We start from the raw sequence: 26,438 nt of genomic DNA, 5'->3' as shown, positions 1-26,438 counted from the left end.
TGAATGGGGATTAAAGATAAATGTCGTTGTGGGCAGATAAATGAAGGTATCAGGACGTCGCTGACATTCTTCATTCATTTGCTCATGGTACCAACGTCGCTAAAAATGTTGTTGTTGTGGGGTGAGCTTAATGAGTGTGGGCAGATGATTGGGGATTTTCAGCAGGATGGTGCTGACATACCCATTCATTTGCCCACAGCAAATCGGAAACTGATACCTTTATTTGTTTAACAAAAATTAAAACTTTGTTCAGTGATAATACACTTAATCGTTTGCTTCCAACTTAATTATGTTTCCATATGTATTTGTAAATGTTTATGTATATGTAAAATGTATATGTAAATGCTGTATGTAAATATGTAAATATTATATGTATGTGTTGTAAATGTATATGCAAATGTTGGTAATCCCCACATACATTTAAAAAAATTACATAACTTGGTGGTCCGTAGAATTGTTTTAGACATTTTACTGGTCTTGGGGTTAGAAAGGTTGAGAAACGCTGCACTACTGTATGTGATTTGTTGATGTGCAACGTAATAGTATGAAATTAAGCAAACTGCTTCTTTAGTTTTATTATTTGTTATATTTTTTTCAGCATCCTTGTTTGAATTTTTTTTAACCAGTTCATTTCTTTGGTCATTAAATCAGACCTTGTGGTGCAAGTTTTCTCTCCTACAGAACACATACCTCCTTCAGCCACTCTCAACCTTGTGTCCTTTGGCACAGTGGAATAATCCTACATGGAATAATGCTCAGCACCTCTTTTCCCTTCCAAGGTCAGACTAATATTCCACTTTCATGATCAAGTAATAGAAATTATTCTTGTGGAAAAAATCCTTTCAGAATGAATAATTTCTGTAATATTTTAAAATAATTTTAATAAGAATTTAATTTTTTTCCTTTGTAACAATTTTTGTAATAGTTTCATTCGCAACTCCTAGTCATTGTCTAACAAGTAAACCAAAGTGGTTCAAGAAATTCAGTATTATGCAAATGTTGTGAGACAAAAACTCAAGTTGCATTCTGAGCATATACTGAAGATCACAACTGCATAATAAACTGCAAACAGATTCATATCTGACTTTAAATAGGATGAACATAGATAACTCACACTGCCTCTGAGCAGAGATGTACTTATCCCTTTTCTACACATGTGCTATAGGTTTCATTCTCTAGTGTGTGTGTGTGAACAAACTTTCTGTCTATTAATGTTCCAGTTCTCTCTCTCTCATGCAAATTACACTACTGCAAAGTTAGCTAAAGAAAATGCTGATCTGGAATTATTTGTCTCCAACTCCTCAATAAATAACCTGAGCAATTCATCCTCTACCATACCAGAAATGGTAAATTACATGCCTGTTGTAGCCTTTCATCAGACATCCAAAGAATTTTGTATTCAAGAATTGTTCTTTGGAACCTGTCCTATATAGCATCTCTGCTCTTGCATACTTAAATGCCATCCATCCCCTACAGCCTGGAAGGAAGCTCATATTAATTCCCTACCCCTTGCCCAAAATGAGAAGATAAGAGCATGCTACTGTCCTATATCATTCATCTAAGTCTTCTCTAAAATAATGGGAAAGATCATCAGTAACATCTTATTACCTAGAAACCTGCCACTCTAAATGCATAGATCTGTTCTAGACATATGCCATGAAACGTTGTGGAAAAACCTTTCTGTGGCATTTACACAGCATTTGATGATCTGATATAGAATTAAGTTCAACAAACCACTTTCTTATGGACTGCTTTCCCAGCTTATGTAATTAGACAATAGCCAAAGTTTCCTTTAGTGATTCACTGCATTTCATGGTGATGCTTGAACATTCCAAAGCTACAAGATCTACAATAACAACTTGATCTGCATGTCATGCTTCAACGCTACCAAATAGTCCCATGCTACTTTCTGTAAAAAAAACTCATCTGTCTTGCAAATGTGTGTGTGTGTGCGTGAGAGAGAGAGAGAGTCAGTAGCTGATAATCCTTCTCTTACAAATTCACTCCAAATGTTGTTTCACAGACTGTTCTGTTCTATAACTTAAGATTTAAAAAAGTTAAGCAAACTTAGATCAGTTAGGCCATCATTTTAAAATATACTATATTATTAATTAATGCTTATTTTTGCATATCAAAGTGACAAGCATTATTATATACTACCACTTCAACTTCTTTGTAAAAGTACACAAAGAAATTGTGTAACTCTTATAGGAAACGGCCTATATTTAATTATTATTATTCGTGACACCTCCAAGGAGTCCGAAGATGCATCGCGAGAGGACACCTACAACTGTCTCAACTATTACACCGAACCTCTACTACAAATCATCTCCATCAATGCCATCTACCGCCCACCTCCACCACTACCACAACTAGTATTTTTTGTCTGTAAATTGCATGTGTCCTGAAGGGCCGATTTGTCTGTATGCGGGATGAAAAACCCGAGTTTCCGGGAGAAAAAATCCTGCTACCTCTGTATGAGATCGGCTAACTCACCTTCGATTGAAATCGTCCAGATAAAGATTCCTCCCGTCACGACGAAAATCAAACTTAGTCCTATTCCAATCGAAGGGCGCAATGTACCGTTGTTCTTCCAATTGCGCTACGGAGGCACTTAACCAAAACAAAACCACCAACTGCTGATATTACCTCTTTTTTTTTTTTGTTTCTGTCAAGCCACCATCTGTTTCAAGAGGAAGGGAGTACTCCTACCTTGTTTTCCCTTCAGAGCTAATTGAAAATCTGAAATCCTTTCACCAGACTTATTATTATTACATGACATCTCCAAGTAGTAAAAGGACTTGGCGCTTGAGAGCAGACTACACCACTATAACTCACCATCTTCTTTACTTAATTCTCCAACTACATAACACTATTGCCACCAACACAAAGTGCAATCTACCACCATCACTACCACTAGTATACGATTGTCTGTAAATTGTGTGTGCTCTCTTAACTTTTTTTTTTATTGGTAACCCACAGCAAGAATTACATGTATCAGAGTGAGCTTAAAACATATTTAATTTGAAGATTGTGATCTCAAACAAATTTTTATATCTTGATTCATGTTTGGGTTATCAGTACAGTATTCTGATTCTTAAATAATGTAAATGCCATTTTTCTTTCTAGGTAAATATGGACATGTGTCAAGTTTCTTGATCGTGAATCAATCATATTATGATTATTTCAGCAGCCCTCAAAGGAGTCGCAACACTCATCACGAGAAGCCAAACTTAAATAACCACTCCTTAAACCTATTCACTGCTTGCATATTTACCACCCTATCAGCAAATGAATTCCATGGTCCAACCACCCTCCATGCAAAAAACAGCCACTACTCACCCCTTTCTTTTGCAAACTCTGTATTGTGTAAGCTCTCAGTCTGTACTCATAAATAACATTATCCTGATATCATTTTTGTTATTGACCTCTGTACCCTCTCCAAGGTTAATTTATCCTCTTTATACAAAGGAATTACTACTCTTTTAACTCTACTGGTCAAAGTCCTAATTAGCAATGCAGCAATCCTCTGAGTTACCTTCACCACCCTTGCAATATGTCCATTAAACTTTAAATTTTTAATCGCCTATCATCCCAAGATCCCTTATTTCTGCATCCACAAAGATCCACAGAGTATGTTACTCAAACAATCAGGGATTATTTGAGTGACACAGACTGCATACTTGTGATCAAGAGGATAAATCAAATAGGGGTTAAATGGATGTAGGAACTGGAAAAAAAAGGGAAAAAAAGTGGAGGAAACATAAGGAAAAAAAGATGAACAGCATACTCAAGAGTTTTAATATCTTTCCTCTCTGCTGACCTCTTCTTCTACTTTCACATTTATAATAAGAATCTTTGCACATAAAAGCTGTTGTAAATTTGTCTTATAGTTCAGATTATTTATTTATTTTTTTTACATATTATAAAATAATCAATTTGGCTAGTAAAGAATGTAACCTGCTGTTTCCATTCTGTTTTTCAAGAGTTAAAAGTGGTAAGTCAGAAGGCAATTACTGCTTGCTAACATTCAAAGGTCACTTTCAAGGAACAAATTCTTTTCCAAGTTCCATAACATAGAAGTTTAGATTTTTAACTTCCACATTTTGATATTATGTCAATTTGTCACAGTTTATGCTTCCTTTTATGCCATTAATTTATGTATTTCATGAAAGTTATTTTCAACTTTATTATACAGTTCACATTTTAAGTTACCAAAATGTGAATAGGAATTATTTTGAATACCTGGTCCTTACTTATTAGACAATTATAGTCATTTGAAGTATTTTACAGGGCATTAATAACATCAATTCTGTAAAATACATATTAGTAGAGCTTGAAATCTCACCTGTGATAAAGCACATAACATTTATGCATTGTAAAATATTGATGACTTCAACAATTAATAGTGGTTTTCCAGTTGATTCACAATGTGAATGAAAATGATATTTCTATTAATATAAAAATCACAAACCAGGATTGTAAGAGTGCACTTAGTAAGCAGTCACAGTCTGTAAAGGCTCTATAATCTCTAAGCAGTCTTTGCCTTTTTTTTTTTTAAATTAACTGGTAGGAATTTAACTGTGTGTGTGTGTGTTGTAGTGTAGTGTATTTTGTTTTAATTTCAGTTGTATATTATTAACTAGAAGAGTAAAATATGCTGACTGGTGGAAGAGTGATGACAGCTTTCTCACTGTATTAATTAGAACAATTAGATAAGTTGTGGGAGTTCAAATCAAATATATTTAAGATGAATTGATGAATGAAAATAAAAATAAGGCGAGTGTAACTAAAGAGAATGAAAACATACATAGATGAGAAGAATTTATCTTATTAAGAATTATTATTATTTTTTAATTTGAGGATCACACACACAGTCCTTAATGAGAAAGGGCAGTGTGTGAGCACTTAAAAAAAGTACATTATCTTGTAAAAGAACCTGGTAAAAATGGTGGGAGTGAAAAAGTGAGATAGCATGAGAGTGAGAGCTTTCCTTAATGCATAGCATTATGGGAGATACTGAGACAAGGAGTGATGAGAGCTTGGTCCACCTTTACTATGAGTTGCCTCAGTCCTGTGAATACTTCAGGCGCAAACTTTGTTTGCTCACACTTGGATAAAGGATTAAGCTAAATTTATTACAGTCAAGTCTAACCAAGTGGAAAATAAACTTACAACATCTTTCTTTAAATCCAGAGTAATTTAATAATAAGGTGGTACACCTTATGGCAACTCGTATAAGTAAATATGACCTCTCCATTGCTTCTGACATTTCTGGGTCTGGCTCCCACTGACGAGACCTCAATAAAGGTCGAAACCGGTCTGGGTAGTGGTCCTTCCCTTAATGCTACGCATTAAGGGAAGGGCCACTATTAAGACATATTTAGACCACTATTAAGACATATTTAATGCATAGCATTAAATATGTCTGCAAGGAGATGTGCTTTGCATTATGGGAGATACTGAGACAAGGAGTGATGAGAGCTTGGTCCACCTTTACTACGAGTTGCCTCAGTCCCAAAGATACTTCAGGCACAAACTTCGTTTGCTCACACTTGCATAAAGGATTAAACTAAATTTATTATAGTCTAACCAAATGGAAAATAAATTTCATATTCACTTGGTGGAGTTATAGAAATGGAGGATGCAAGGTATCTTGGGGTGATTGTAGACAGAAATTTCTAATAAAAATTTGAAGTTCAGAGAACAGCTGCAATATTCAGGAGCATACTGACCACAATAGATAAAAAGGATAGTGATTCCACTAAATAAAGCTTTTATCACACCACATCTGGACAGGATTTGAATGGGATGAAGTAACCTGGAAGAGGATGCAGAGACATATAACAAAAATTGTATGCAGACTACATGATGTTGGTTACGAGGAGAGCCTTGAGGACTTGCAGACCTCATTGTTTAGTGGATAAAAGACAAAGTGAGGGGGGGGGGAGTTATGATTGAAACATTTAAGCTATTGAAGGGTTATTATCAGATTGCCATAGGGTCATACCATGGACATGAATGATCCCCATGTCCTTTGGAAACAAGAACAAAGGTCATCCTTGGAAACAGTAAAAAGGTAAGAAGTCAGTTTTTTTTTTTTTTTTTCCCATGGAGAGTAATAGGAGCATGGAATGTATTGCTTGAAAGGATGGTGAAAGTGAAAATTGTGGATGAGTTTAAGGAGTGGTATAATAGACTTTGTGTTGACTGGCACTGACCGACCACAATGAGTCTTGTGACTCCATGAAGGTTGGAAAAATAATAACAGTTGGAAGACAAGAACCTTACACACTAAGTGACAAAAGCTGAAGAAAATACTGATTCAATCAGGAAATCATGTTGTGACAATATCTGCAAGGATAACAAAAAATTAGAACTTCGTGGCTGACTCAAGCAGTCAGAGGCAGTTCTAGAAAAGAGGAAAGCATACTGCTAACTGATGGCAATCAGTTAGCAGTATGCTTTCCTCTTTTCTAAGAAAAATGAAAAAAAAGTCACAGAAGGGTTTTTTTGGAAAAATATGCTAAGATAAATATCAAGAAAGAGGTAAACTGAAGGCTACTGAAAAATCTTAAAAATTGACAGAAAGAAAGAGTACTGTAAAAGGAATTGGAGATGATAAACATGACAAAAAAAAAAGGATATTAAATACATTATATTATATATTAAAATATAATATTACAATAAGAGCAAACTTGTAGGACACTCCAGAAAAAATTGTTAAGTTTGTTATTGTGAAGAGTTTGCTATAGTGAATTTCTTTTAGCATAGCATTGAACCTATGGTTGGGGCTTTTCAGTAGTTTGTTCTAGTTCTGTACTTTGAAAGTTTATTAAATAAATAGCCACAGAATGGTGGCAGATAAATGCAGACTACATGGATGTTGATGTGGACATTCTTAGGTAAATTAAAGTTAGTGGATAAAATGAAGAAAGGAGAGTGCTATTCTGCAAAATATTCATTTCCCAATAAGATTAAAAGGAATTTTTTTTAAAATAGTGATATGACATTTATTGTTGTGCAGATCTGAAAGCTGGGCATGAAAAAGAAACAGGAACAACTGACATGCAGCAAAAATGGATATGTTTCAATAGATATCTGAAGTTAGAAGGGATTGAATAAGGAATGAACATATTGGGAAAAATTTAAAAGTGCATGCGATATTTACTCGAATATAACTCGCCCTCACATATATCTTGCATCTCTATTTTTACTTTATAAAAAAAGGCGAAAGTTTCGAATATACTTTGCACATGAAAAAAGTTTAAAACTTTAAGAAACAGATAGTAAATGTTATGGCAGTTTCAAATATTTTGGAATTCGGCTGAAGGGAATCACCATTTTAACTCAATACTCATCGACTTGCCTTTGTTGTTGAGTCGTGCGATCTTTTGTTAATACTGCAACAACCATATGCAAGACAGGAGGAATCAGCGATACCGAATAGCAGATTCTTGGTAAATCATATACACATTTTTCAGTTTTTTTTAAATCATGGCAATCGTATGATTACGAAATGATAAAAGCACAAGCCATAATGAAACTGTTTGTTTTAATTTAATTACAGAAGCATTATTGCTACACTTGTATCACATGACGATCAGCAGCCAATTGCATAAATAACATTCATAATTAAAATTTAAATGCATTCATTTTATAAATAATGCGAACAATTATAAATTATAATGAATACAGAGAATTTAATTATAAACATCAATTTAATTTTTTCCTGAAAAACTTCAGTTTACGAAAATCCCTGTACAACTCGCACCACGATCTTTTAACTTTAATTTTTTGGGGAAAAGCGCAAGTTATATTCGAGTAAATATGGTATTATTAAGGAGAGTGACTAATGGTGTGCCACACTGATCTGGGCACTACTGTTTTAACTTGCATATTAATGATAGTGTCGATGGTCTGGAGGTTGTTAAAGGACATAGCTAATACAGAATTCTTGGAAGGCTGATTTGAACAGATTGGTTGGTTATTGTTTTTGGATTTATTGTCAAAGCAAATAAGGCTATGGAGCCTGCATATTTATGTCTGTAATTTGAATGTGTTCTTCTGGCTGATTTGCACAAGGTATGAAAAACCCAAGTTTCCAGGAGAAAATTCTACCAACTCTGCCAGTGCTGGATTAAGGGGTGGGCTGACCAGGCACAAAATGTAGGGGGCACCAAAACTAAGGACGGCACTAGGGCCTTAGAGCCTGTGCTCCTTCCAAAAAAAAAATAACCTGGCAATGGAAGCATTGCTACACTTTATTCCACTCCGAGAAGATGTAAATATTGAAGGAACATATAATAATTCATTATCTTCTATTGATAGAAATGTCAACTTAGCAAGTAAAAAACAGTCACATATTTAAGAATGCTGTCTATATACTTTTTATCTTTATATATGTACTAGTATAACCTGTTGCAAATGTATTTCTAATTATAAAGCAAAAACAGAATAAAGTGTAAAAATCAATAAGGAAAAAGGAAAGAAATAAAAACTATTAACAATTTAACTATCCTCTGCTTGTAATAAACATAAACAAATATAAATAAAAACAATTAAATACAAACCCCATTACAGTTATCTAAACTAAAACTAATTATCTTCTTTTTTTGTCAAAGGCCAATGGTTTCTATCTCCTATCCATGTAAAGTAATACGTAACACAAAACTTCATAGAAAATTTTTTTAACATTGTGCGAAACATTTTTTGTACCAAAATAATTTTTATTATCCTACGATAGCCATGAAATCCAAAAATTTCCATCAAATCATGTGTATTATGGACATTGTGGACAGACAAATATTTTAAAAAAGACAACTGGCAAACAATTAATGAAAATGAAAAGGAAATAACTAATGAAGAATTAGAAATCAGCCTGAAAGAAACAAGAAACGGAAAATCAGCTGGAGAAGATAAACTAGGTTCAGAACTATATAAATATGCAGGAACTAGATTCAAAGAAAGACTTATTTTCAAATAAAAGTTTATTCAACTGGTATCCCCCTAATAGAATGGAAAAAAGCAATTGTGATTCCTATCTTTAAAAAAGGTAATAGAGATGACACTAAAAACTATAGAGGTATCAGTATACTAAATTCCTGTTACAAAATATATAGCAGAATCTTAAATAGCAAACTAATGAAATATTCCAAAAACTTTATTTTAGAAGTACAGAATGCATTTAGAAAAGGATGATCATGTATAGACCCAGCCTTTTGCCTAAAATTAATAATAGAGAAAAGAAGAGAATACAATTTAGAAACACATATTGCATTTATTGACTTTGAAAAAGCATTTGACAAAGTTAAAAGAAACATATTATTTAAAATATTAAAAGCAAGACAAATACCAAATAACATCCTAAAAGCTATCACAAGTATATATGAAAATAATCAAATACAAATAAGATTAAATCACGAGCTATTATATACGAGAGAGATAAACCAAGGGGTCCGACAGGGATGTCCACTCTCAGCAACTCTTTTTAATATCTACTTCATCATCATCATCATCATCAAATTCCTGCCATGTACCCTCAAGGGGTGTACAGGATATGACAGTACTACATGAAAAAATTACATCATTACTAACTTCCTATCTACAATTTTCCTCCAAATCAGTCTGTTACTTGTCAAGACTCCACCATTATCAGATCTTATATATCTATCGTCTAAGGCACTTTGTACCGTATCAATCCACCTATATCTTGGTCTTCCTCTGTGTCGTTTTCCTGCCAAGCTGGCAGAGAACACTTGTTTTGCTAATCTTTCCTCTCCCATTCTATTTAAGTGACCATACCACCTGAGATTAGCTCTGCTAACACATTCCTGGATGCTGACAATGTCAAGTTCTTTATTAATATCCTCATTTTTAATATGATATTGCCATTGATGCCATCTGTTCACGCCTCTAATCTTTCTCAGGACTCTCAATACTCTCACAGGACACTGCGGTCTCTAGTCTTTGGTCAAGTGTTTTACTTCTGACCCAGCTCTCAGATCCATAAGTTAAAACTGGTTTGAACATTCTCTTGCATACAGCTAATTTAGTGTTCCGACTAATTTCTCTCTTATTCCATATGAATTTATTCAATTGACTTCCCAACATACCAGCTTTGCTGATTCTGTTGTCTATTTCTATATTTAATTTACCATCTTCAATAAAAATTGTGCCTAAGTAGCTGAAATGTTTTACTGGTTCCACAGGTTCTCCATTCACAACACAGTTGACATTTTCAATGATTCTGCCTATTTTCATTGTCTTTGTCTTTTTATTGCTGACCATCATACCATATCTATTACAACAGCTATTCAATTTAGTCAGAGAATCTTGCAGACTTGTAGCGGATTTATTTAGAAGTATAACATCATCCGCATAAAGCAAAGACCTGACATTAACATCTCCAATTTTGATATCAGGTTTAATACCACTTTCCTTCATAATGTGATCCATATAGATAGTGAATAACAGAGGGGATAATGTACATCCTTGTCTCACACCAGATTTAACATTAACCATCTTCCTGTACTTCCGTCAATTCTAACTGCTGACTTACAACTCAAATAAAGACTAAATATTGCTTGATATAATGCCCCATTGACACCATATAACTGCAGCGTATTGAATAGCTTCTCTCTTGGCACCTTGTCATATGCCTTTTCCAAATCGACAAAACTTAAATACAGATCTTTGTTATATTCCCATGCTTTCTCGACTATTTGTCATAAAGTGAAGATCTGATCCTGACAGCCTCTATTTGGCCTGTATCCAGCTTGTTCTTCACCAAGCTTTTCTTCCACAATTCTTCTCAACCGTTCTCAAGTGTACTTGCATAGATCTTGCCAGGAACACTCAGTAGGGACATACCTCTGTAATTCTCACATTCAGTTTTATTTCCCTTTTTATATATGGGTACTATGAGAGCTCTACTCCAATCATCGGGAATTCATCCCTCTGTCCAGGCTTTCTGAACTATGCAGTGCAGCCACTGTAAGCCTTTTATACCACCATACTTCAGCATTTCTGCTCGAATATCATCTACTCCTGCTGCCTTTCCACATTTCAAGCCTTTGATGGCTTTTTCTACTTCAAGTATGGTTATGCATTCCTGACTGCATGCCTGGTCAGTGTTTTTTATCACTATGTTGTCATCACTGCTTGTTTCATTTAGCAGTTTTTCAAATTAATTACTCCATACTTCAAGGATATCTTTTTCTCCTGTTTTCATGTCACCTTTATCATCTCCATATAGCCCCAGCCGGCATGAAATTTTGTCATGTTGTACTATCATTTTTTATTTTGGTTTAACCAATAAGAATACAATTTGGTCAGCTAAATCCCAAATTGCCAGCCCATCCTCGTTCGTTCAGTATCAAAGTAGATACCCAACAGGGTGCACCACGAGAAGGTGAGGATTGGACATTAGGTCAGAAGCCCTGGTCGGTTCTCTGCATTCCTTTAAAGGCTATGTGGAGGTCTCCTCTCAGTTATACAGCTGTGACACTTAAGCACCCCTAATATCTACTTAAATTAAATAATAATAAAATGGAATAAAAATTTACATCAAGGAATTAAAGTTTCTCCTACAGTAAACTTAAACACTCTCCTCTTTGCCGACGACCAAATAATAATTACAAATTCTGAAGATAAACTACAGAAAGCTATTTTAGATCTAAATGAGATATCCAAAGATTATGGTATGATAATATCAACAGAAAAATCAAAAAATATGGCCTTTAAATGACAAGATCCACAAGAACTAAAATAGTAATAGATAACAAGATCTTAGAACAGGTGAATTCATTTAACTACCTAGGATGTATGATCACATATGAAAATGAAAAAGATATAAACATAAAAATTGCAAAATATTTAAAAATAACAGTGTAATTAATTCTATATTTAAACCAAACCTAGTTCAAAAACAAACCAGACTCAAAGTATACAATACATTAACCCTACCAGTCTTAATGTATGGAAGCGAAATCTGGACAATAAAACAAAAAGCCAAACAAAGATTAACAACAGCAGAAATGAAGTTTATGAGAAAAACTGCAGTATACCCTATTTCATCACAAAAGAAATGAAGAAATTATAAAAGAATTAAATCAAGAACCAGTAATAGAAAAAATTAAAAAATATAAACATAAATGGATGGAACACATTCAAAGAATGAAAACAGAAAGATTACCAAAACAAGCTTTAAAATACAAGCCATTAGGAAAAAGAAAACCAGGGCGTCCTCTTAAACGATGACTTCTAAGGCTGGAACAGGCCATGGTAGGCCTAAATCTTTGATATGCATGATGATGATGAATAAAAATAATCTAACCTTCACATTATAAATATAATATTACATTATTTATTATTGAGTGTTAAATGCATTTGTAATGTCAAAATACATATAAGATTTTGTAACATTTACGTACAGATACTAAAGAAAACATAAAATTAAACACCAAATTGAAATGAGAAGAATTTCTATAGAGAATTGTGGACAGATAAATATTTTAAAAAAGATAACTGGCAAACATTTAATGAAAATGAAAAGGAAATAACTGAAGAAGAATTAGAAATAATCAGCTAAAGAAACAAGAAATGGAAAATCACATGAAGAAGATAAGTTAGTTCAGAATTATATAAATATGCAGGAATAAGATTGAAAGAAAAACTACTATTATTTTTAATGCTAGAGGGATAGGGCTGGTTCGAGGTTTAGAGGTACAGGAGGAGAGTGTGTTTCAGATACTGAGTACTCTGGATGTCAGTAAAGCTTTGGGACTGGATGGTATTTCACCACGAGTTTTGAGAGAATGTGCTAGGGAACTGACAGTGCCTTTAACCTGGCTTTTCAATGAAAGTCTGGCTTCGGCAAAGGTGCCAAGGGAATGGAAGGAAGGTAAGATAGTGCCATTGCATAAGGGTGGTAACAGACTGGAAGTGTCTAATTATAGACCAGTTTGTGTGTCATCAGTAGTTGTTAAGATCTTGGAGAAAGTAGTGAGGGACCATATACAGCATTGGGCAGATGAGGGTAATGCTATCTGCGAGAGTCAACATGGATTTGTGAAAGGGCGCTCTTGTTTTAGCAATATGCTAGCCTTTTATAATAAAGTTACAAGAACATTAGATGAGGGAAAGGCATATACTGCAATTTTCTTAGACTTAGCGAAGGCATTTGACAGGGTGCCACATGATAAGCTGATATTTAAGTTGCAGCACATGGGTCTGGATGTCAGATTGGTCAACTGGATTCAGGATTGGCTGTCTGATAAGGTATCAGAGAGTTGTGTATGGTGGAGCAGTTTCAAGGAGGCAGAGGGTTACAAGTGGGGGTCCCACGGGGCTCAGTACTAGGACCTATATTGTTTAACCTTTATATCAATGACATTGCCAGTGGATTGCAAGAGGATATTCAGTTGTTTGCGGATGATGCGAATGGGAAGGATTATTAGTAATAGTGCAGATGTGGTAGCCCTGCAAGAGGATTTGAATAAGCTAGATAGATTGGGAAATGAATGGGGGTGTCAGTTTAATGCAGCAAAATGTAAGGTCTTGAGGTTTGGGAAACATCGATGGGATGCTGCATACTCTATGGGAGGAGTTATACTGGAGGAAGTTGGGGAGACAAGAGATCTGGGGTTGATGATTGATAGAAACCTGAAGTTTATTGGACATATTGCAAAAGTGGTGAAGGTAACACAGAGGATTGCTGCAATTATAAGAAGGACACTGACCTGCAGAGATAAGAGGGTTATCACTCCGTTGTATAAGTCTCTGATCAGACCACACTTGGACTATTGTTCTCAGATTTGGTCCCCAGGATTTGAAAGGGATAAATTAACTATGGAAAGGATACAAAGACAGATGACAAAGATGGTTTCAGGACTGTACAAGGATAGTTATGAGGATCGGCTGAGGGAATGTGGACTGCAGAGTTTGGTGGATAGAAGAAGGAGAGGTGATATGATTGAGACTTTTAAACTGTTGAGAGGTGGTTACAGGGTTGACACTGGGGAGTTCTTTCGCTTGGTTGAACAGCAGGAATGAATGATGACAAGAGGCCATCCCTGGAAGTTACAAAAAGAAACTGTGAGCAAGAGGGTGAGGAGTGGTTTCTTTGCGTGGAGGGTGGTTGAACCGTGGCATGCATTGCCTGATGGAGTGGTGAGAGCGAGAACGGTCAATGAGTTTAAGGAGTGGTATGATAGACTTTGTGTTTCTTCGGGGGGGGGGACCTCCCCTTGATGAGTCTTGACAGACTTTATGTTCTTAGGAAGGACCTCCCACGATGAGTCTTTTGACTCCATGGAGGCCTGAATAATAATAATAATAATATTTTTAAATAAAATGTATTCAACAAGTAACCCACCAATAGAATGGAAAAAAGCAATTGTGTTTCCTGTCTTTTAAAAAGGTAGTAGAGATGACCCTAAAAACTATAGAGGGATAAATATTCTAAATTCCTGTTACAAAATATATAGCACAATTTTAAATAACAAATTAATAAAATATTCTGAAAACTTTATTTTAGAAGTACAGAATGGATTTAGAAAAGGATGATCATGTATAGACCCAGCCTTTTATTATTATTAATTACTAAAATTAATAATAGAGAAAAGAAGAAAATACAATTTAGAAATACATACTACATTTATTGACTTTGGAAAAGCATTTGACAAAGTTAAAAGAAACATTTTATTTAAAATATTCAAAGAAAGACAAATACTAAATAATATCCTAAAAGCTATCATAAGTATATATGAAAATAATCGAATACAAATAAGATTAAATCATGAGCTATCATATACGAAAAAGATAAACCAAGGAGTCTGACAGGGATGTTCCTTTTCAGCAACTCTTTTTAATTTTTATCTAAATGAAATAATAATAAAATTAATTAAAATGAAATGGAAAAAAAAAAGATATTTCAAATTTAAATGAGACAGCCAAAGATTATGGAATGATTATATCAACAGAAAAATCAAAAATAATGGCCATTAAAGGACAAGATCCAGTAAAAACTAAAATAGTAATAGATAAAAAGATTTTAGAAAAGGTGAATTCAATTAACTATGTAGGATGTATGATTATATATGAAAAGGAAAAAAAATATATACCTAAAAATTGAAATATTTAAAAATAGCAGGTGTAATTAACTCTATATTTAAACCTAACCTAGTTCAAAAAGAATCCAGACTAAAAGTATACAATATGTAGCCCTACCAGTCCTACTGTATGGAAATGAAATCTGGACAATAAAACAAATAAAACAATAAAAAACATAATAGTCACAACTGTTGTTTGTACAGAAAGCAAAGTCTGAGTATGAAAAGAAACTGGCTCTGCACCTACAAGAATTCTATCGATAAGCTGCAAGTAAAAGAAAGAATGAATATGAAAGAATAACTCTTCTAAATGCAGATGGCATAAAGGTTATAGATGAAGAAGAGGTTGTTCAACTAATGAGTGCCCATTTTGTTAAAAGCTATCAACCTGGTGTACGCAACACTGAGCTCATTGCTACCTCTTCACTGAATGAAGAAACTCAAGTGTACAAGGGACGAGGTATTAGAACTGTTGCACAAACTGAATAAGAATTCAGCAATAGGGATTGATGGAATATCAGCACGTGTGCTAAAGAGTGTTCAGCTTAACTGGCTATTCCTTTGACCAGGCTGTTTAATATGAGTCTCAGAACAGACAAGATTCTGTTTGAATGGAAAGAATATATGATAATTTCATTGCACATGTATGGTGCAAGACAATGTATCCAATTATCGGTTGGATACATCCAAAAATTGGTTAGGGCTTGCATTCAGAAATGGGTTGACAGTGAATCTCTACTTTGCAATGAGCAACATGGGTTTACTAAGGGAAGGTCATGTTGTAGCAACTTGCTCACATTCTAAACAATGCTACCATTGAATTAGACAAGGGGAATGGATACACCATGATACTTTTGGATTTGACAGAATACAGCATGGTAGACTGTTGCATAAATTGGAGAATATGGGTTTGGATTATATAATATTAGCATGGGTAAGAAGATGGCTGACTGACAGATAGCAAAAAGTGGTATATGGGGGATGTGAGTCTGCAAGATTTAAGGTAACCAGTGATGTACAAGGATCAGTGCTGGTCCACTGTTATTCAATCTATACATTAATGATATTGGGAAGGATTCAACAAGTAACATACAGCTATTTGCTAATGATGCAAAGATAGGTAGGGTAATCAGGAATGCTGCAGATATGCAGTACTTGCAGAATGGTTTAAATAGGCTGGAATTGTGGGCATGGGAAAATGGATGTCAGTTCAATGTCAGTAAATGTAGTCATGCAGTACTTCGGCATGATTACTGAATACCTTTTAACAGACAATTAGTATCCTACATGAGCATAAAAGGGTCAACACAGTTCACACTTTCCTGATATTTTGTAGCCGTTAAATATAATGGAGGCAAAACACTTCCCATGATGAAAAGATATTGGTGGGATTATGCTTGAAGAAACTGATGAGGCTAGGGATCTTGGAGTGTTAGGAAGTTGAAGTTCAGGGGGCATGTAGCAAGATTGCAAATACAACTCAAAAGATAATTACAATGCTGAAACAAACATACATGTGTAAAGATAACCAATGTCATTTTGCCTCTGTACAAGGCATTGATATGACCTCCCTATTGTGTGCAGGTCTGGTCTCCTGGTTTCCATTGTGATTCTGATATACTGAAAAGAGTGCAAAGCAGTGTGTTAAAAATGATATCAGGATTATGAAATACTGATTATGAAGACAGATTGAGAATTTGTAGACTGCAGACACTAGCAAGCAGAAGAAAGGGGAGTAATATGATTGAGAATTACAAACTTCTGAAAGGGTCATACAGGATTTCAGTTGATGGAATTTTTTAATTTATGGAGGGTGGGGAAAGGACAAGAGGGCATCCTTGGAAGCTGAGAATAAAGGGTGAGGGCTAGATTTTTCTTTCATGGATTGCCATTGGATGTTGTGAGTGCAAGCAGTGCGAATGAATTCAAGAATAATAGCTGATGTGTGTAGTATGTGCCCCCCCCCCCCCCTCGATGAGTCCCCGACTCCCTGGTGGTCTCTCTTAATAGTAATAATAATATTGTAGTAAAACCATTCAAAATGAAATAATTACTCTTTTGGCCTCAACTGTTCACAAAGATATTGTTAAGCATGCCAAAGAGGGAAAACACTTTTCTATTATTTTAGATTGCACTCCTAACATTAGTCACAAAGAACAACTTTCTGTTACTCTGTGATTTGTAGATTTAGCTGAGTCTGTTTTAGTTATACAAGAGAATATTGTTTCATTCTACGAAATCCACGAATCTACAGGAGAATCATCATTTGATAAGATCATTCAATTACTTTTAGATTTAAAATTAAATAGTAGTGACATTAGAGGACAGGGCTATGACAATGGGTCCAATATGTGAGGAAAAAATAAAGGTATTCAAGCTCGCTTAAGGCAAGAAAATCCATGAGCATTTTACATACCTCGTGGCTGCCATTCTTTAAATTTGGTTATAGGAGATGCAGCAATGTTTTGCCTACAATCTGTTTCATTTTTTGGTATTATTCAATGCCTTTATAGATTCTTTTTGGCATCTGTAGCTAGATGGAAAATTTTATCTAAGAAAGTACAAAATTTCACTATTAAAGCAGTATGTGAAACTCAGGAGGATCGCATTGAATGCATAAAGTCAGTTAAATACCAGATTGTCGAAATTCATTATGCACTGATAATAGTCAGTGAAAATTCAACTGATGCAGCCACCAAGTCTGAATCTTTAACACTAGCAGAAAAACTTTGTGACCATTCCTTTTTCATTATGTCAGTGACATGGTATGACATACTTCATTAGATAAACATAGTAAGCAAATCTATCTAAGCAAAAAATATGGATTTATAAACCATTATAAATTAATTAAAATCATGTACAGAATACATTAGTCAATATCATACACAAGAATTTGAAAATACTTTGAATCAAGCTGAAGAATTAGCAAAACTTTCAGGACGAAGCCAATATTTACAGAAAAAAGAATAGTTTGTTAAAGGAAATTATTTAATTACAAAACTGAAGACACCATCCCTGTTGTTGATGAAAAAATAAAGTTTAGAACGAGGATATTCAATATAATATTAGACACAATATTAACATGAAGAAAGATTCGAGCAAATAAAAAGTTATGAATAAAATTGAGGTTTTTTTCTCTTTATAATTTAACTAAAATAGGTGATTTAAACGAATTAAGAAAACATTGTATTGATTTGCATTCAATTCTTAAGGGTGAAAGTAGTAGTGACATTGACAGGAACAAACTGAAGAAATTAAATCTCTGAATAGTTTACTTCCAGAAAACATCAATTTGCTGTTAGAAACTTTACAATTTTTAAAAGCAAGCAATTTGCAGAATATTGTTCCAAATTGTTCCATGGGTCACACTGAGAATTTTGCTGACAATTCCTATAATGATAGCAACAGCATATTTAAAATCAAGAAAAAAAAATCTAAACTATAATTGATTAAATTAAAATTACAGTGTAAAATCAATACTTTTTGTTTGTAATCATTTTCATTTGTTTCCTTTTTATGTAGTATATCTGAGTGAATAAAAACAATAAGTAGAAATAATGAAGTTATGAAATTATTAATAATTTGAAAAAATACTTATACTTACAATTAGAAAGTACTTATTAAAAAATAAAAAAAACTTAGGGGCATCACACACGGAGTCTACCAGGGGCACAAAATTATCAAACTCAGGTCCTTCCACCCAGTGGGCATTGTTGACACAATCTGTGCTACAGAGGCTCCAGATTTGAACAGACTTCTGTAAGCCTTGCACTGACATTCATAGTAATGAATGTCAGTGCAAAGTTATGCATTCTGGACTGAGGACAATGTAAACTGAGTATCATATTAATGGGAAATTTACTGCAAGTGGTATTTAAAGCTAGAAGGTAAGGATGATAGCAGAATAGTTTAAAGGCTGCAATGTTAAGATGGTTAAGTCATTGCATCAGATAAAACTGCAATGTCAAGGAGGAACAGTAATATGCAGGAATAAAGAAGTCATTTTCCTACTTTTCAAAATTTCAGTAATACCACATCTGGACTACTGTGCTTAGATATGTTAGCCTGGGTTCTATGGAGAACTATGGAATTTTGTATATAAGAAAGATGTGGTCTTCAAAGTTTCAGAAATGGATGAAAGATAGGAGATATGACAAAAAATTGGTAAAGAAATTTAAGTATACAGAAACAAGAGAGACTATGCAACTGCTGGAAGGTAGGAGGAAAACTCAGAGTCAACCATGGAAACTTAAGTGAGGGAGCAGTTATGAAGCAAGTGAGGTGCATATTCCTATTACATAGTAGTAAGTATGTGAGAGTTGTGAGTGTATCTTTAATGAATATGTTTAGAGATATGAGTATTTAGATTGTGAGTCACTGGACTGTCTGGAAGAACCTACATAATAATATCTAGGAAGAATGAGATCAGGAGTACATTTTAGTACTGGAAGTAAAAAAATCAGAAATGTAGAAATGAAGTGTAGAAAGAGCTGGAAAAAGATATTCCACTAGAAATGCTCACATATGGAGATATAAAAATTTTACAGTGGCTACCCTATATAACTTGGGAAAGTCTGCTCAGAAGGTTGAATTATAAAGCATATGACTGGAGCGGAGCTCTCATAATATTTTGCATATACGAGAAAGTAAAACTGAATGTGAATTACAAAGGAATCTTCCAACTTGAATATTCCATGTAAGATTTATGCAAGCATTCTCAAGGCTAATAAAAATTGTTGATGAGAATCCTGGAGAACAGCAACCTTAATTAAGGTTAAACAAAGGTTGTCAACATTTGATTTTTTTTTTAAGACCAGCAGTTATGAAATCTGGAGAAACCATTTCTAGGTTTGTCAAATTTTGAATGCTACATAATTTATGGATAGAGACCTTGTGCCTAATCATAGAATAGCAGTTTTTAAGAAATTATAAGCCCTTTATACAGTTGACTCACACTAAAGCAAGCACCAAATCTGAAACAACTCTCAGTATAAGAAACTAAAATTTCCTAATCAAAGCTCCAGAGGTACAATGCTATGCAAATGATTGTCATAGGTGGTCCCTATGACAGTTAACTGTAAGAAACATCTGATTATGTTATGGAACATTTAGATAACCAACTAATCAATGTAAAGTCATTAGCATGGTAGATTTTGATTGCTGTATTACAAATAAATAATGAAGCAAAAAAAAAAAAAAAATGCAGGATACCTGAGAAAGTGTCAATCATTTTGTATTCATTCCCATTATCCTTTAGTAATGAGACATCTAAGTTGCTTTTGTTGGCAGCTAGTGAAGATTCATCTGTATTATCATCAGCACTTATGTGAGAGAATGGAAATTTGCAGTTTAATTCTTGATAAGTCTCTTCATCTTTTGGTATAGGGAACTGCATATTTTGTTTACTAATAAGATTAGCATAATTTTCTTCTGCAGCCTCTTTTAGAGGCTTCAAAGATGGAGGTTCTAAGTCATGCAATACAATGCATTCTGCAAGAGATTCATTTTCAGAAGATGAATTTCCAGGCAAAATTAAACTGGCATCTTCATTATAATTTGGATGTTGATGTTTTAAACTATCATCAGCTTCATCTGGACCTATGACAAGTTTTCGACAACTTGACTCTGAATTTAATATTGAAGTGTCTTTAACGCTATAATGTTCAAATTTATCTTTACAAAAGTTCTCAGCAATTGCTGTACTTTTCAAGGGATGACTCATGGTTGACATAATATGTATTTCAGTTGAAGTTCCATGGTCTAATTGTTTATCTTTTATCAAATCTACTTCACTGTGAATGCTATTACTGTCTGCTATATATGTCTTAGATGATTCAGAAATATCTCCTGAAGTAAGTTCTGACTCCTTTACATGTTTCTCTGAACTGTTTACATGGACTGCTGGACTGTTTATACATTTTTCAGGACTGTTCTCAATCTTTTTCATTAAAATATATTGAGCAGAATCTTCAGATATAATTTTTCTTACTTCAACATCACGATTATTTGTTTCTTCATCTTCTTCATAATACACACATATACGTGATGAGAAATCTTTATTTATTTCCTTTTTAACTTCTTCTATCTTCTTTTGCACATGTCTTCTCTTCAAAAGATTATTAACTTGGTATTGAGAGAAGATATAGGATTCCTATTTAATAAAAAAAAAATAAAAACATATGTATAAATTTATCTATCTCATATATTTAATAAATACTTGTAAGAAATTATTTTGGGATATGACTACAAGACATGTAACTTATAATCACAACCAAACAAAGAAGAGTTTGCAATAATAAACTCTTCTTAGCTGGCTTCATCAAACATGAAACTTGTAAACATCTCAAATGTATGATAAATACAAAAGCTAGACCATTCAAAACTTGGAAATTTAATCAACATCTTAATTTACATGATAATGATTCCTCACTACTCCAAAATGAAGATGGAAATTCCACCTAAAAAAAAAAAAAAAATCAACAAGGTTAATAACTTCACATATATACTACAATCTTAAATCTAAACATACAATGACAACGCCAAGAAGGGTGTATACAGCTGATTCATTAATCAAATTTGTCACACTGCAAATAGCTATAAACAAAAATCCTTATTTTTTTAAAGGTCATTTATGTCAATTTATTGTTTGATTTAGCCCGGAGAATGATTAGAATTACGTGAAGATAAAAATATTTTAGCAACTAATCTTTATTCTACTAAAAATAGGAAACCTTAAAATATATATTTAATGTTGAACATTCCAGAGCATAATATTTCATGCAATGTAAGTTCATTATCAAAAACAGGCAGTTAGTACCAACTACCTATCAAGGGACAATAATCATTGTAATGTGACAAGATACAGTTGACCCTTGAATAATATGGGTTTGAATTGTGCAGGTCCACTTGTGCGTGGATTTTTTGCAATAAATATATATGAAAATTTTTTGGAGATTTGCAACAATTTGAAAAAACTCATAGATGAACCGTGTTTACCTAAAAATATTGAAAAAAATAAGAAAAAGGTAGGTATGTCACCAATGAATAAAATATATGCAGATACTAGTCTATTTTATCATTACTACAACAAAATAGACACAAATCTATTATAAAAAAGTTAAGATTTATCAAAACTTATGGACACAAACACTTACAGACCATACATGGTGTCATTCAGAGCAGAGAGAAATGTAAAGAAACATAGTATGCAGTATTAATACTATGTATAAAAAATAATTATTTTTATGCATAGTATTAATAAACTGCATAAAATTAATTATTAATTAGTTAAATTAAATTAAATTAGTTAAGTTAAATCAGAACTGCATAAAATTAATTATTAATTAGTAAAATTAAATTAAAATTAATTAGCATAAATATAAACTTTTTATAACAATTCATTTGTTAGTGAACAGGCTAAGCTACCATGAACCAATTGTATCGATTACACTAGACTACCATAAAGCAATCAGATTGCTTCTTTGTTGTCAATGCATGAATCATCATCATCAAATTCCTGATATATATCCTCAAGGAGAGTACAGGATATGATAGTACTACATGAAAAATTTACATCATTACTAGCTTCCTATCTACAATTTTCCTCCAAATCAGTCTGTTAAATGTCAAGACTCCAATATTGTGGACAGACTTATGTGTTCGTTGAACATGTTGTTTATTATTTTAACGGTATAATAGAACACAGAAACTAAGTAAATAATTAATTTATTAACTTGATGCTGATATTTCGCTGGTTAACCAGCATTTTCAGAGCACAAAAACACTGTTTGTTTTTCAGAGCACAAACAGTGTTTTTGTGCTCTGAAGATGCTGGTTATAATACCAGCGAAATATCAGCATCAAGTTAATAAATTAATTATTTACTTAGTTTCTGTGTTCTATTATACCGTTAAAATAATAAACAACACTCCAATATTATCAGGTCTTATATTTCTAGACCAAGATAAATATATTTCTTATATTTATCTTGGTCTTCCTCTGGATTTTTTCCTGCCACCCTAGCAGAGAACACTTGTTTTGCTAATCTTTCTTCTCCCATTCTGCTTAAGTAACCATACCACCTGAGATTAGCTCTGCTAATGCATTCCTGGATGCTGACAATATCAAGTTCTTTCCTAATATCCTCATTTTAAATAAGATATTGCCATTAATGCCATGTGTTAAAGTCCCTAATCTTTCTCAAGACTCTCATATCTGCTGTCTCTAGTCTTTGGTAAAGTGTTTTACTTCTAACCCAGCTCTCAGATCCATAAATTAAAATTGGTTTAAACACTGTCTTGTATACAGCTAATTTAGTGTTTTAGCTAATTTCTTTCTTATTCCATACAAATTTATTCAGCTGACTTCCTACCATACCAGCGTTGTTGATTCCGTTGTCTATTTCCATATTTAACTTGCCATCTTCACTAAAAATTGTGCCTAAGTAGCTGAAATGTTTTACTTGTTCTATAAGTTCTCCATTCACAATGCAGTTGATATTTTCAATGTTTCTGCCTATTTTCATTGTCTTTGTATTTTTGCTGCTGACCTTCATATCATATCTATTACAACAGTTATTAAATTTAGTCAGGGAATCTTGCAGACTTGTAGCGGATTTATTTAGAAGTATAACATCATCTGCATAAAGCAAAGAGCTGAGATGCTGTAAAGATGCATTTACTACAACAAAATAAACACAAATTTTATTCTTATTTAATCCTTTATCCAAGTGTAAGCAAACAAAGTTTGCACATGAAGTATCTTTACAACTAGGCTACTTGTATATAGAGGCTTATGACTTCACATTAATTGCCTGAGTATCCCATAATGCAAGACACACCTCCTTTCAGACATATATACTGCATTATAGGAAAGGCCCATATTCAGACTAGTTTTGATCTTTATTGAGGTCTCTATCTGAAGTCATTAGCCTCTATATACAAATAGCTTAGTAATGAAGGTACTTCATGTGCAAACTTTGTTTACTTACTTGGATAAAGAATTAAATGAAAATATAATTCAATGTTTTTAAAGGTGCACGGTCTCTGGGAATGGTAAACTGTAAGATTTAAGTTTTAGGTCCCCTGAAATGTTGTCGCCAATCATAACAGTGACCTGATCTTTTGCGACCTTGAATCCAGGCATAGATGAATGATAGAAACCTGAAATTTAGGGGACATATTGCAAAGGTGGTGAAGGTAACACAGAGGATTGCTGCAATAATGGGAAGAACACTGATCAGCAGAGATAAAAGAATTATCATTCCGTTGAACAAGACTCTGATCAAACCACACTTAGACTATTATTCACAGATTTGGTCACCAGGATTTGATGTGGAAAGTGTACAAAGGCAGATGAACAAAGATGGTTTCAGGACTGTACAATGTTAGTTATGAGGATCGGCTGAGGGAATGTGGACTGCAGAGTTTGGTGGATAGAAAAAGGAGAGGTGATATGATTGAGACTTTTAAACTGTTGAGAGGTAGTTCCAGGGTTGACAATGGGGAGTTCTTTCACTTGGTTGAACAGCGGGAAGGAGTGATGACAAGGGGCCATCCCTGGAAGTTACAAAAGGAAACTGCGAGCAAGAGAGTGAGGAGTGGTTTCTTTGCATAGAGGGTTGTTGAACCATGGAATGCATTGCCTGATAGAGTGGTGAGAGAGCGAGAATGGTCAATGAGTTTAAGAAGTGGTATGATAGACTTTGTGTTTCCTAGTAAGGACCTCCCATGATGAGTCTTTTGATTCCATGGAGGCCTGAATAATAATAATAATAATAATAATAATAATATTCTGGCAAGTTTAATTTAAATTATAACAAAGTGAAAATACTTCATCACTATTTCTAATCCAGAAAATTTTAATAATAAGGAGATACACATTTTCACTACTTGTATATGGGAAATATATAACTTCTGGATTACTTCACCCTTGGTATCCCTTCTGGGTCTAGCTGCAAATGAGAGACCTAATAAATGTCGAAACTGGTCTGGATAGTGGCAATTCCCATAATACATAGCATTACATAGATATGAAAGGATATGTGTGCTTTGCATTATGAGATATGAAGGCAATTGATGTAAAGTCATTTTATCTCTATATACAAGTCGCCTAATCATGAAGATATTCCATGTGCAAACTGTCGATGAGTTTAGGGAGTGGCACAATAGACTGTAATCTTGTGCTGGTCTGACACAATGAGTCTTGTGACTACATGGAAGTCAAGAAAATAATAATCATTCCTAATTTTTGTGGCAGGATGCAATGGTGTGGTGTATTGGCACCTTTATTAAGTGACGCGTAACATACAGATATTGTTGGTTCTTATTCCAAAAGCATTAATCACACTAAGAAGTAAAAATATCAGTAAATAATTTTTTCATTTTTGTTTCATATCCTTTGTAATTTTTCCTACCAGAAAATAATTAGTATCTGCATCTATTGTTTTACAAAAAAAAAAAAATTAATAATGATAATAATTTTCCATAGGGAGTAGGCAGCACTCTCTCAGTACAGTAGGCATGAAAATCTAAGGAACCAGAGAAATAGTTTGTTATGGGAGAGGAAGAATCGATTCCTCCTCCCCACACCACCACTACATTCCCACAATGCCAAGGAAAAAGTGGGAGATAAAACAAAGGAGTTTTCGGAAAAGAGAACTTATGGTAAATATAACTAACAAAATTAACGGAAATAACAAAAGAAATGACACTGATGATTTATGTGCTTTATGTATGGCAGGAACCATACATAAAGCACATAAAACATGAAAAGTACAAATATATACCCTCTGTCCAAAAAGAAACAGAACTTTTCGAAAATAGAAGAAACTAGTGGTGCTACCTGTTGTATCTTTTCGTTGTCAAAAGCAGCAACCTTCATTAGTGTTGTGTCAACTGTTTATGACATTTGTTTCATTAGAAGCCGAGTTATAATGCCAGTGTGTTTTGACGAACGGTCAGAAACAAGTTTCAAACAGAGAGCTGCGATTGACTTTTGTGTTAAACTTGATAAAAGTTTTTTTTACCAAAACGCATCAAATGCTTCAAAAAGAATTTTGAAGCATTTGACATTGTGAGGAGAATGCATTGCTTAAGTGTGTTGTGAATGTAGAACATCGAATCAATTCAAGGCACAGTTGGATGAGCTTTGTGTGTGATAGTGTGTAGCTCCCAAGATGAGTCTCTACTCCATGAAGGTCAGATGTTAATAATAATAATAATACAGATGTTAACACCTATATAATTTCATTCGCATTTGAATGAAATATTATAACTTCTTCCAAATTGCTTTTTCCAGAGAGGATCATGCTGGTGTTACTAACAT

General features: G+C 33.7%; 1 protein-coding gene across 1 annotated transcript in view; it reads right to left on the bottom strand.

Moving 5' to 3' along the window:
* Positions 1–26,438, bottom strand: part of mus201 (rad2 superfamily protein mus201) — a 296,493-nt gene that overhangs the window by 110,603 nt on the left and 159,452 nt on the right. The window contains exons 4-5 of the mRNA XM_090412474.1: positions 21,526–21,571; positions 20,325–21,264 (exon numbers count right to left, since the gene is read on the bottom strand). Coding sequence (XP_090268600.1) covers positions 20,325–21,264; positions 21,526–21,571 — 986 coding nt within the window. The remainder of the gene's footprint in view (positions 1–20,324; positions 21,265–21,525; positions 21,572–26,438) is intronic.

The sequence above is a fragment of the Typopeltis vanoorti genome, chromosome 22 (assembly GCF_054136105.1).
Source record: "Typopeltis vanoorti isolate ZY-2024b chromosome 22, IOZ_Tvanoo_1.0, whole genome shotgun sequence".
NCBI lineage: Eukaryota > Metazoa > Arthropoda > Arachnida > Uropygi > Thelyphonidae > Typopeltis > Typopeltis vanoorti.
This window is presented reverse-complemented; position numbering and strand designations above follow the sequence as displayed.